Consider the following 13655-nt stretch of genomic DNA (forward strand, 5'->3'; position numbering starts at 1 on the left):
GCTACTGTTTTACTTGCAACTGAAAGTTACCACAAGCCCAGCCCTGCAGAGCTAACCTTAGGTAAAAACATTGTGTTTCATCTGCCCCCTTGAGCAAATGTGACATGCCTTTGGTGCACACACTTGAAGTAAATCTCTTTCAGGACTGTGTTTGAAGTCTGAATCATGGTTTGGTGGGGTTTTTTGTTTGTTTTTTTTGTTTTGTTTTCTTTTCTTACTTTCATCTTTTGTTACAGCTCTATCAACTATCTCTCTATTTTCTTCTTTGAAAGGGATGCCGTTAGTTCACAGAACTATGTTATATGAGATAGAGGGCAATGATGGTTTTAAGTGGCAGCAATGTTAACATGGGGATGTTACCAAGTCATTTGCTTTTTGCTCTTTTTCTAGGTGCTCAAATGACCCAAACATTGTTGTAACTGACTAGATCTTGAGTTAGCCTGTTTAGACCCTGAGTCTAAGGCGAGTATAAGGATCCCTATAACAATAGGCACAAAAACTGAGACAGACAAGGCACGTGACCCATAGGAGTTTTATTAGATGTGCGCTTGCACTACAGTACAGTGTGGTATAGGCACACTTGAACCAGATACATGTAGGTTAACTCAAGTACAACAGTTGCAGCACAGAGGAAACGTAATCCACAAATCCTGCCCAGAAAGGAGGGTTCGTTCATCCTGAGCTCTCTCCAACTACAGCTATGCTATAGCTTGTATCAAGCTAGGTATTTTAAAGCTCTCACGGGTACACATGTATTACAGTGCTGTCACTGTTAAAACTACACTGTGATGCTTGCAGGGGAGCCATCATCGGAGCCATTGTGTTATGCTAAGATTACAACTTGAAACTTTGTAAAGTAAGGCATCCTAATAATGTCACTGCTGAGTTGCAACTACTTTTGTTCTGAGACAAAGTTTGCCTAGCTGTGAGAAAATCTACTAGTTCAATCAGTAAGAAGGAAACTGAGAAACTCAGTGACCACTTGTTTCCTTGATTTTTCTCTTCGCATTTCTAACACTTTAGCTTATGACTTCTGGACTTCACCTCAGATTACTTGTTAAGCATGGGAAAAAAGCCCTCACTTGTTTAATATCAAGAAGCAGTATTTTTAGACTTCACTCAACAGTAATGCACATTCATATCATGTGTCTTGAAACTTGACCAAAATGCAGCCTTGCAATTGATAAGGGAAAATGAAAGGGGAAAAGTCCAAACTAAAGCCCATTTAAACACAAAGCTATTTTACAGAAGATGTCCATAGGGAAGGTTTACACATTGCACTTCTTGGTTCTGTGTTAGAGAATTGTGTTCTGCAGAAAAGGACACCTTCAGAGATAAATGCCAGAAAGCTCACTTTTGCTCAGTGCAAACAACCCTTCAGGGGAAGAGAATAGCAGTCAGATAAGAAGAAATTGTAGGTAAATGTGACCACATGGAATATCTTTTTACCTTTTGTTGTATCATAAGTATTTTTTATAAGCTGCCAAGGACTGACATCCATATATAGCCTGGTCTGCATGATCTCCTTAAAACTATGTACTTGTAAATAGACCAATGTATGATACAAAATGTTGCTTTATAAAATGTGTTAAGCACCAAAGCATTTCCAAAATATTCTTTTCCAGCCTAGCTGCTCTTTCTTGAGGAGACGGTTCCCGAGAGCCCAGTGGGGTCTCTTGTTTCTGACTTCAGCCAGTGAAGTAGGAGGAAGCACTGTTTCACCTGCATGCTGCTGCTCATCTTCCCATCTGTACCTTCTTCTGCTCTGTGATTTGCTTAGTGCTTTGAAAACTACACGTAGTACTGTAATGCAGTTTGAGGGGTTTGTCAGATTCTTGCTTCTGCGTTCATCACTGAACTTTTTATCATCTATTACTTTTCCTAGGCCTGTGCTGAAGATGGCCTTCGATTCTAGGTCTTGGATGTCATGTTCTAGGTCAGAATGAATCACAACTGTCCCCTCCTTTTCTTTGTATAATCATTTACCTCAGTTTAAAGTGTGTGTAAATTTGAAATGGTAATGCTTTATGCCCAGAATACATGGATGCAAATGGCCATGGCACTGTATGGTCCTATGGGACACTTGAATGACTCGCACCCTTCTAGATGTGCTTTGACACACCTCTTCATCCATTTTATTTTGCATGGACAACCTCTTACTAAGCACTCAGAATAAGGTATTTTCTGTATGTTCTGTTTCACATCATACAGAGGGTCATGAGACTGCAGTCTCTGGCTCTGTGGTGAGATCATGATTGCCTAGTTCTGGTCATACAAAGTTAAAGCACTGTGACACGTTTAATGCCTGTCATTTTCAGAGGCAGGGATGTAAGTTCTGAATGAATGTCACTCTCTGCCATGCCTGATAATTCTGATGGAGAAGACATTAATGCCATGTTCAGAGCCTCAGGACAAATCTCTCCATTAACTAATTTCTCCCAGGTGTTTTTGTCCTGTACTTAAAAGAGCAGAATTTAAAGATTTTCTTGTCTTCTACAGGTGTAAAAAAAAGCATCTTTAATGCTTAATCCTCTCTGCACTGCAGCTGCTTCATGTATGATATAATCCTCATGTATTGTCAGTGGACCAGATACGTTCAGTCTTGCACAAAGTCGTGAGCCCAGGTTTTGTTCTGTGTTGAGTTGGAGATGCTTTCCTGTTGGGAAGGAATTGACATGTTTGAGTAAAACCAAAAGGAAAACCTTGCGCAGCACCCGTGAGCTTTAGTCATAATAAGTCCCATTTGTGTTTCCCTCTGAAAACAGAAACGTGAGCAGTTAATCCTTGCAGTAGATTTCTCTCCTTACTACCTACGCACAGCAAAGCAAACATGTCCATCTTAAAGGACTTCAGTTTCACCACAGAAATTGTAAAGATGCAGCCCAAGAAATCTGTAGTACCAAGTATGTTGTTTTTAAATTCTGGGATATAGTTTTGTGAATTTCTTCCTCATGTTTTTGTCTTCAAAATGGCAATGCATAACTGAGAAGGAAAAAATAAAACCCATCATAAACTAGCCTGAATGGTAACCTAAACTGTGGCTTGTTTGATGTAACATGGAATGAGTCTTTTAAATAGATGCATATTAATTTGTGTGGTGAGCCATTCAGCTCCTGCTTTGAAGTGCGCTGTGAGAACAGAACAAAATTTCTATTGTCATTGTATATTAGCAAGGTAGCACTACCTCTAGTGAACAGGCTCAGTTATGTTATTTGCCTGATGCTTGAAACAGTGCATGGGTGAATGCACAGCATGTTTGTAGGAAACTGCTAAGGCTTTTTTTTTGGTAAGTGCCATTTTTACTGTATCTTTCCCTACTTCTCTGCATTGCTGTATGTTGGACTCCCTCCCCATATACAGTTTTCCAGCCACGCCAGATGTGCTACATTGCCCTTCACTGCACGCTCGGAAATTATATTATCATAAACATGATTCTTTCCCCTTCCTGTTTTGTAACTCTCAGCTATTTGTATGCTATCGAAATGAGGATAGAAAAGATTAGATGTGCTCTGTACTGCTCTTCTGTTTGCCATTTGTGGGATAGATACTGATATTGAAGGAGATACTAGAAATTAGACTCTCCCAAATGAAATTAATTTCAGAAGACATGTGTAGCCTTATTGCTCCGTTTTACAGTACTCCACATACCACCGTGGCTCCCTAAGCCATACTAGGCATCTTGTATACTCAAGTTGATTTTCTGACTCTCCCTAATAGTTGTATATTGTAGTTGGCTATTTTGACAGTTGGCCTTGAGGCCCTGACCCAGTTTGAAGTCCTGCTGTATTACACAATATACAAGTATAGGCAGAGAGAAGGCCTGACTAACAAGACAGTGCTTCTGCTGTAAAAAAAAAAACAACCAAACAAAAAAACCTCGTGTAAGATTAGTTTAGAGCACCAAGTTGGAGAAGTCCATATCATGCAGGCTTCGTGCATTTGTTATGAGTAGCTGTTTGAGGCCATTGGAATTTGTTCTTTCCAGGTACCAGGATGAACCACAGATGCATGACCTGAAGTAATCTGATTTTTCACTTGTGTAAAACCACTGCTGAGGAGGGGACTGAGCGGTCAAGGTCTACTGCCTGGGGAGGGCTGCTAATGATGTAAAGGTGGAGTGAGGACAGATTGTCAACTGGAGGCTAACTTTGAAATCAGTGTGTCTTTAGCACTGTGACTTTGTACTTAATATAAAAAATGTATGTTGTTTCCTATATGTATGTTGTGTTAGCACTGCAATGCCTGTGACTTTTATCGAACTTGCTTACTGTAAAGTCAGACATGCATTTCTGAGGGTTGTGGTCCTGAGCAACTCCAGCAGCAACTGGATGGGCTGCCTGAAGCACACGACAGCTTGCTGCTTGAAAATGTGGGTACAAACGTAGCTCCATAATAAAACTGGCTCTATATGAATCTCTTAGTTGTTTTCTACTTTTGGAGGTACCATATAATGTTTTGGGATCATGTCATCTTATATTCCACTTACCAAACTTTGCCTTTAATAAGATTTTGCAGAATGCTTAGACTTTCCCTGTAGTTACTAATACGTTTCCATGTTTTTCTACAGCAAACAATTGGTATCAACCCTGTTTCTTATGTTCTAAAATTGCAAAACTTTTGTGCTAATGACAGAATTGTTGCTAACAAAAATACAAAAGTTTAGAGGGATATTTCTTTCCTTTTATTTTACGTGACAGCTGGATTGCCAGATGTCCTGAAAAAATAGGAATACTTATTCGCTTGTGTTTTACAACTCCTTGGGAGAAGTATGGTCTAAATCTCCTTCTGTGTAGTGTTACATTGTTCCTTGTGAGGTTTTGAATGCTTTCAGATAGCCAAGGGGGGATGGCTGAGACACCTGAATTTTGTTCATGGTCCAGCCCTTATGATGTTTAAAGTGCTTTGACTTGCCCTGGGCTGATGTCTTGCCTACTGTAACTTTATCTATAAACATCTGTAGAGTAGCAATAATTTAAGGTTAAAAAAATAATAATAATTTGAGGTATTGTGGAGTATTGCTAAGAGCACAGAACTTATAAAATGGAGCTGTACTAAAACATTTTAACAGATCCTTAAAATTGAAGCTGTCCGATGAATAGCTTGGTTTCAAGATACTTGGATTGTCTTTAAAGCCAGCTTCTGTTTATTTGTGTGGTTGGAAGAGTGGGGGAAGAGAAACAGAAAAGAGGAAAGCTTTTAAAGATTTCAGTGATAAGCCTCCAGGGCACAGGCTGGTTTAGAAGCAGACTGTAGCTTGAAACTAGGCTGCAGTGATATTTGTAGCTTCCTTGTTTCCAGTTTTCCCTTGCTTTACCTTCAGACCAATTGCAAGGATGTGATTTATCATAACCTGTCTTCATCTGTTTAAAACTGATATGCCTAGGCTAAGACAATCACTTGGTCTCCCTCTATAGTCACCAGTGAGATAGATTTGATTTTGACACCAGTGTTTGGATAAGATTAATTGCCTGTTAGAGAGATGTAGATGACTCCGTTGGCTCTTGAGGAAAACTAGAGAATAATGATCTGTAGCTAAGTTGCTTGATTTTTAGGTGGCTGAAGTTAAGTGCAGTGGATCTCACCCAGAGCATCTTATTTGCTAACGTTGATTCTTCTCATTGGAAGAACAGAGTACTCAGCAATGAGGAGCAACTCTAAATCCTCCACTTTTCCCAGAATCCTGTCTTCTGTCCAATATGCTGCAGCTTTATTTTACCTACAAGTACTTTTCTCCAGTTTAATCAACCTGTGGATTGCAGTTGTCACTTCAGTTACCTTGAAAAAAAGCCTACATAATTATTGAAAATATAAGGAGGGCAGTAGCCCCTTGTTTTGTGTGACCACCCTGCATAGTCTTACTCTAGACTTTCAATAGTGTGACTGTGAACTCAAGTGAAATTCCCTTGGGATTATGCTGCGTTGCCATGTGAGTTCTGTGGTTTCATTTGTACTTCGAGTATTTATGTTTTAAAAGGGAAGAGGTGAATGCGATGTATTGTGCTGTTTCATTTCATCAGTGACATGGAGCAACTTTCCCTCCTCACCTCACCAAACACAAATCATTTGGTTTGAGAACATGCTACAGTGCTTGTTTTAAATTTAGTTAGAAGCAATTTGTAGCTGTATTAATACACATCATTCTAATGGTCTTTCATCCTGGGAAGCTCTGGCACAGGCATAAAAATTGAATTTTCTTGTGAAAGCTTGTAGGGCTGCTGGGGCTGCGTTGAGGTTTTTATCAGCAATAAACTGAATAGAAGCAATCAAAAAGAAAACAAGCAAAAAAAAAAAAAAAGCGGGGGGGGGGGTTGTGGGGGAAGGAAAAGGAATTGAAATGAAATGGTGCCCTTTGTCCAGAGGCTAGCCATTAGTTCCCCTTAATGAAGGCCTTTCCTTAACTCTGCAGATATTCCTTCTATGTCATTTTTTTAATAGGTGCTTCATTATCTTCGATCTTCATTGACTTCAGGTTCTGTTGCAGTGATTCACACAGCTGCTTGTTCCCTCCTGGCCAGTGTCACCACAGCCATTTTGCCCAACCCTCCTTCAAGTTTTGTTAATATGTTATTATAAAAAAATGGACTCCATTTTTGGCAAATTCTATTTTCTCTGACACAAATGTAATATCTGACTTTTTTAATGTGCAAACCTTTCTCTAAATCTTCTACAGTCAGATATGGTATAGTATACCTTTTATTTTCACAACAATAATTCTCTGCCTTTTAGCTTTCCCGACTTCTGACTTGATGGTGATGAGAATCATTTTTGTGGCCTGTCATTCTGTATCTGTCAGCTGCCCTTTCATCCCTTCAGACTTCTGCCTAGATCTTCATCTATGTATAAGGCATTTTTGTATAAGACCATTCATAAATCGTAGTTACTCTGTATTTTTCTTTTGCTAGTTTTCACTCTCAGCCCATTTCAGTAACCTTGGAGCTCACTGGAGTCATGTAGAAAGATCTGTTTGGTGGCCTTTCTACATTCTTGGAGAAGTAAAGGCTGGAAAAGACTCAGTGATCTTTATTTTAGGGGAGATGTTCTCATCTGGGGGTTTCCTAGCTTGTAAATTTTTCTGTGATGTTTTTTCAAAAGATGTTTGACTGGATATATTTATCAATTTGAGAGGTTAATATCCTACTGTGCTGTTTCTTTGAATATTTATTATGCCATTAATGTTCCATTGAGCAGTTTGTAATTCAAGGTGACCAAAAACTTTCTGTTTCCTCTCTCTTGTCCTGATGGGACAGGATAAAAAAAATAAATAAAAAAATCCTTTAGTCAGATATAGTGAGTCTCCACACAAACATGCAAGTTGTTGTACTAATTGCTAGTGGTCTAGTAACAAAAAGCTTACCACAGCCATCTTATTATTATATGGGCATGCTATATTCCCTTTTCATTAAACTTGGAAGTTTTCCCACTTTAAGTAGGCTTCTTCTGCAGGTTCCATGTGTGCACAGGTTAACTGTGCAAAAGAATGCCTTTTCTTAGGTGCAGCTGGTTTTCTTTCTTTGACACCCACCCCCCACCCACCCTCCCCCAACCCCCCCAAATAATTTTTCTGTGATGTGTCTTTAGTCTCGGTTTGTGATGTCTTTTTCCTGCTTGTTAATATTTACATAAATATTTTTACCTGGAACCTTACAAAAAAATTCCAATTAACCTCTTAGATGTTCTGATCTGTTGGTATTTAAATGGGATATGTTGCAACACATTTACTTTTTGGTACTTTTCTGCAGCATAGGTACATGCATTTGTGATACAGGTTGGGCTGTCAATATTGCGTGTGCATAGTCATGAGAAAATCTGGTGCCTTCTAAGATAACGGAACTGCTGTATATTAGGTGAGATGTATCTAGCCTACTGTGACTTTCTAGTGGTGTTTTGTTGTGTTCCATTGCCTAAAAGATTGTCAAGAAAATTAAAGGTCATTGTTTAATTACATCTGACTTCAATAATGTTTACACTTAATTACGGAAGAGAACTTTAATATACTAATATGTAAAGAAAACAGATGATGATGAAATGTTACTGGATTTGCAGGAGAGAAAGATGGTCCTGCTAGCTTTACAATAATCTGTTTCTGAATTTTGAAAAGTAAAATTCTTTTAGAATTGGAATTGGATTTTGTGAATTCTGGCACTTTTCTTCGCATTATTTGGACTCCAGAATGGTACTTCATGCTGTTAATACCTGCTGCTTTTCAAAAATAACAGTGGCATCAGAAACATGATTATATGGCAGGATGGCTTTCTTTTTATTACAGAAATTCCCAGGCACAGTCTGTGACAGCCAAATAAAGAAAAGAAAATAGGAAAGAAATATCTTTTGTAGTTCAGAATAAGAGGGTTTTTTTGGTGGATTTTTTATTATGCCAGCCATTTATAGAACAAAATTTACATATTGTGCTTCAAGAAAGAGTACTATGGGGTAATAATACATGGATCATGATTTGGGATATAAAAGTAGATGTTACAAAAATAAATAATAATGAGGGAAAATAAGGATAATAAAAGCAGAGAAATGATGTCAAAGCAAGCAGAAGAGATAGGATAATTGAGTAAGGCAAGTTGTTGAAGACTTTATTTAAAGGAAAAAGCTGAGATGTGAACTTGAAAGTAGGAGTGAGATGTAATTTGGCTGCTCTGTGACTCTGTGTTCCCCAATCCTACAGATCATGTTGTGAATGATTAAAGTCATGGGGCTTGGTTTGTGATAGTTTTGCTTACCAGGGGGAACTTGAAAGACAGGGATTCGACATCATTTCAGGGAAGGTCCTTAAAGTGCAGAGAGATTTCTGTGGGCTCTGCATAAATACTGAACCATGTATTTACTAAGTGATTTTCAAATGTCTTTGTTATTTTAATCTCTCTTATGTTGTTAGCAATATGGAACAAGATAGAGAATAATTCTTTTGGGTTTATTTACATTTTCAAGAGAACCAGAACATTTTTCCCCATCTTTGCAGAATTTCTTGGAACATAATTAGAAGATGACTTGACACATCTGCTCCCCAAAACTAACCAAAGCTGCTGTGTTTCTGTGGTCTTTATTCTGTATTTTGTATCTTCTCTTTTAGGTGGCCGGTGCTTCTCTTGGGGATGGAACGAGCATGGGATGTGTGGTGATGGCACAGAAGCAAATGTTCATGTCCCTAAGCCAGTCAAAGCTCTTGGTTGCACAGAACAGATCTTAATTGGATGTGGGGCAGGACACTCCATGGCTCTTTGTCAAACTCCACATTAGACTCATCACACCTGAAACCATAGCATCGTGGATGTGGATGGACATCTTTTGGATTGTGTAGCTCAGAAGTGCTACAAGAGGATTGCCCATGATTAACAATATTTTGAAAGTGCAGAAGTTTTTTCTAAGACTAAAAGGAACGAGTATGCATAGAAAACTATAATATTTTTTAAATTGTGTCATGGGCCTTTTTCACAGCAATTGACTTTCTTACCCACAGATAGAATGACAAATGTTTTGCCTTGACATGATACCGTTGAAGAAAGAACTACTTTTTCTTGTTCGTCTGAGAAGTCTTTGAGGAAGAAACTGACTGCTTGATCATTTATCATCAGTGTATAAATTCAGTCTGAGGAAATGGTCTGAGAAGGTGGAGTTATAGGGCCCCTTCTGGTCTTTTGTTATTGTATATTTACATCATGATGAGCATGTGTTGCATCTGCCAACTTCTGCTGGAGTTGTGAGCTCTTAGCATCTCAGAAAATCCAGTTTGCATCACAGAGAAATGCCAGCGAACATAAATAGATGCATACACACATTTTAAACAGAAGATTAGGATTTAAAAAAAAAAAAAGAGATATACTTGAGAATGCTGGTAAAAGGGGAAACTGTGAAAGGAGCAATATTTCTGAGGAATTGTCTTCTGTGCCAGACATCAGTTTATTATAGATTTACAGGGATGCAGATCCGCATGAATTATCATTAACTTGCAAACCGAACCTGAAGTTTCTGAAGCTACTGCTTAGGGAAGAAAAACTTCTAAGAGCCCTTAGAAACAATAGAAAAGTTCTTGTCTTGACTCACTGTCAAGTGAGTTGTAGCTGTTGAGGACAGTTTGATCCAACGTAGCTCCTGTGTTTCCAGCTGCATTTGAATAGGAAGACATCAAAATCTAACCAGAAAGTTTTTACAAGTTCTCCAGCCTAAAAGGCAGACCAGAATGCTCCTGATAATTTCAGGTTAGTTCTCGCATCTGTTTTGCAGCCCAGCTGCGTTACTGTTCAGAGCATGCCCACAGTACTTGTTCCAGGTGAATGCTTGGCAGAGAACATAGGCCTAACACTTGTTTTGGTTGGAGAAATGAAAAAGTGTAAATTATCTTCAGGTATTATTAGCAGCCTATGTTGAGCAGAATTTTGGAAGCTATTTATAAAACTGTTTTTCACACAAATACAGTGGCTGCCATTAAACTGGATGTTTACCACCCACGTTAGTTACATTTGCTGTGGTATTTGATGTATTTCAAGTTCTAAATATAGAGAATACTACTGTGTGCTAAGTGCACCTTTTAATGAGACCTACTGTTGCCAAACAGTGGTTTAATTTTTAAAGCAGGCTTGCCAGGGAAGAAATGTTACAGAATTACAAAATACTCAGAGAAGGGCTCTTAGGAAATAGGACAGGAAGACTTTCTAATGATGTATCAGCTTACACATGAGGGGGAAGGAATTAAGGTAGTCATATGGCCTGCTAGGGTTGCTTTCCCCCTTGGTTTTACAGTGGTTACAGTTCATGGGCTAATTTTCAAAGGCATTTTCTTTTTCTATTCAATGGATGAGAAACTTGAACTGACTGTGAAGCTGATTATAACAACTATATTACAGATACTGAAAGAATCTGTAAGAATAATCAAACAGGTCCTCTGCAAAAAGTGCAGAATTGAGACTTCTATTGTAAAGTGGCTTTTTTAATCCATGTGTTGGTTGTGGTTCTTCATGGTAATATACTGTTCTAGGCTGTGACTTCTTGCACTTTTTACTTATCTAAGTTGCTATTTATTGACTCTCCTTAATGCTGTTTTCTAGATACCACAGCCTTTCTATTACATGCACTGAACAGTTTCTAATTCTTTTTTTGGCACTTCTGTCTGAGATTTCTACCTTTGTTTTCCTCCAAAATCTGTGTACTGAATAGATGTGTTATCTTGTTTCAGTAATCATACCCTCTAAATAATTCTGTTCCTTGATTAATCACAGCTAGTATGTGCACCCTATAACATAGGGGTTACTGTAGTGAGCATATTTTGACCGTGTATGCTGTTGCTGCAGTTCATTTCAGAAGAATCCAACAAATTATGTAACAAATAAATGCAGCTTGGTTATTTGAAATGTTATTCACTTCTTCACATCTGTAACACAAACACACTTTTGGAAATGCAAAGAATTATTTGGGGTGATAAGGAGGAAAGAAAGGAGTACTTTGGTTTGTTCCTGGTTCTGATCTTGTGTTTCATATCCGCATCCAATCTTCATCTTTGAAAGAGCGAGAACTGCATTTTCTCTCCTTTGTCTTGCCTGTATATGTTGAAAACTTTGAGAAGTAATGACTTGTCTTGAGAGCTTGATGTACTAAATACTTTGTCGTCAGTCAGGACTTCTGGATGCTGCTGTAGTATGAAGAGTGAATAATGATTCATTGTAGATGGTACGTGGTTGAATGTCAAAACCAAGTTGTTGCTCATTCATTCAGACATGAATGCCCTGTTTTTTATGTCAGTATGCTTTGTTTGCAGAATAAAACATTGTACAAAATCAGCTAAGGCTTTCTACCGTAAGGTAGGGAGCACACAGTGTAAAGCTCCTAATCAAGTGAAGAAAATCCTTTCCTTGCTGGTGTCCAGACCTTATGACTGTTGCCTGTGGATGTCCTGATGGAGAAGGTCAGTCTCTGCAAGGCAAAATGCAGAGCCAGTGTGTGCCATGCCAATGCTTCTGCAGTGCGTGCAAAGACAGACTTCTTTATGCAGGTCTTCACTGCTAAACAAAGAAAGCCTTTTACGTAAGCATTCTGTGTTCACATTCAGATGCAAATAAGCTGACATGGTCTGTAATATATATAACACTGGAACAAGGTAAGCAAGTGTCTGTGCAGCTGCTTTCCCCTCCCATTTTCTGAAAATAAGCAAACCTGCCAATGAGCTGACATTCATGAGGAGGAAAAGGTGTACTTAATATCACAACTTTGCTGGGTAACAAGTTTTGAACTGTTGACCTTCAGCCCAGAGAGCTTTCAGGGTGGAGGGAAAGAAGGAAGCTGTTGTGTGTACTTCTGTTGTTGAAAGTCCTAGGAGATCTGCAGTTGTTACTCATGCAACCTCCATGTGCGCCTGTGCAAGACACTCCTATTCCATTTTAAAGAATGTTGGTAGATGTGTGTGTGGTGTCAGAAGTTTCTATCTCTTGTAGGATTTGTTCAGGCTGCTTGGCAGTCACTGCTGTTATTTGACTTTGTGTAGCATTCCTGAGTGACTTGATGCTTTTCTGCTTAGAATGCTGGACCTTGTATTTGAAGTGTGTTCATCTGAAAGAAAAATTAAGTCCTGCCTTTCTTCCTGTTTGCCCAGTCACCACTTCTTGCATGACACTGACTTCGCTCCCCTACCTGCATATTGTCAGTCCTGGTGGCGACTAACTAGTTCTTGCCATCTGCAACCACCATAAAGATCATTTCTGCATGAGTGACAGGAGCTTTTGCTTGGTTACATGGCTGAGCACAGTGAAATTGAGGAGGAGGGGAAGAATATGATTTGATTTTGCTTTATAGGACATTTTTTGAGTCATAAGACTTAAATATGAGGATGGAAAACAGATGAAGGAGATCAGTTTGACTGTATGGGAGAAAGGTGACCATGGAAGAACATTTAAATGAATGGCAGCAGAGTGCCTGATGTAGTCAGCTAAAACATAGGGGAAAAGGAAGGTGGAGGGGGAAGACAGAATCAAGACACAGGTCCTGAAGACTGAATAATCATACAGGGATAGCAGCATTCCAACCTGCTGGTATGGTGGGAGTGAGATGAGGGACAATCTATTCTATTTCTTGGACGTTATTGTTCCACCTCTCCCACTATTTATTAATAATAATAAGAATTATTGACCTGCAATGGGTTTTCTTTCTCATTCATAGCACATCTTGAAATTTCCAGTTCTCTTCAGCTGGAACAGCAACATCTGTCCTCACTTTCCAGCCTCAGAAATGTTTAGATCAGGCCTGTGACCTAGTCCAGCACTTAATCAAATACTCACTATTTTTTGCTTTAAATTCCATGAAATCTGGATCTGATTTAAACAAGACTTAAGTAATTTTGAGACTTCCACTTCCTTTTCCCCTGTATTAGAAATCACGATGATGACAGATCTTTGTCACTGAAATTGTGATGTTATGTTTTCACCAAAAAGTCCCCTGTGTTTTCTTAGCAATTCTGATATTTTTACGTCATATGGCAAGTCTTGTGCTTTTTCTTTAAGCTGGATTTTTTCTTAAAAAAGGCTCTAGAATTTTTTATCAGTATTTGAGTCATGCTTGTGGTATTTACTACCAGCTTATAGTTCTGAGCAGCTGAATATTCTGTAAAGGGAAGAAGAAAATACTGAAGCAGAAAACATGTCATGCTTCCCAAAGGCTGGGAA

At 38.7% G+C, this 13655-nt stretch overlaps 2 protein-coding genes across 3 annotated transcripts in view; one reads left to right on the forward strand and one right to left on the reverse strand.

Moving 5' to 3' along the window:
* The window catches only part of SERGEF (secretion regulating guanine nucleotide exchange factor), a 173766-nt gene extending 161986 nt beyond the window's left edge, over positions 1-11780 (forward strand). Inside the window, 2 exon segments of the mRNA XM_069803717.1 lie at positions 9080-9229; positions 9232-11780. Coding sequence (XP_069659818.1) covers positions 9080-9229; positions 9232-9269 — 188 coding nt within the window. The 3' untranslated portion in view covers positions 9270-11780.
* The window catches only part of KCNC1 (potassium voltage-gated channel subfamily C member 1), a 129954-nt gene continuing 116817 nt past the window's right edge, over positions 519-13655 (reverse strand). For both annotated transcript variants that reach the window (XM_069803714.1, XM_069803716.1), the window contains one exon: positions 519-2656. In XM_069803714.1, coding sequence (XP_069659815.1) covers positions 2475-2656 — 182 coding nt within the window. In that variant the 3' untranslated portion in view covers positions 519-2474. The remainder of the gene's footprint in view (positions 2657-13655) is intronic.

This window comes from Haliaeetus albicilla, chromosome 16 (genome assembly GCF_947461875.1).
Source record: "Haliaeetus albicilla chromosome 16, bHalAlb1.1, whole genome shotgun sequence".
In the NCBI taxonomy this organism is placed as follows: domain Eukaryota; kingdom Metazoa; phylum Chordata; class Aves; order Accipitriformes; family Accipitridae; genus Haliaeetus; species Haliaeetus albicilla.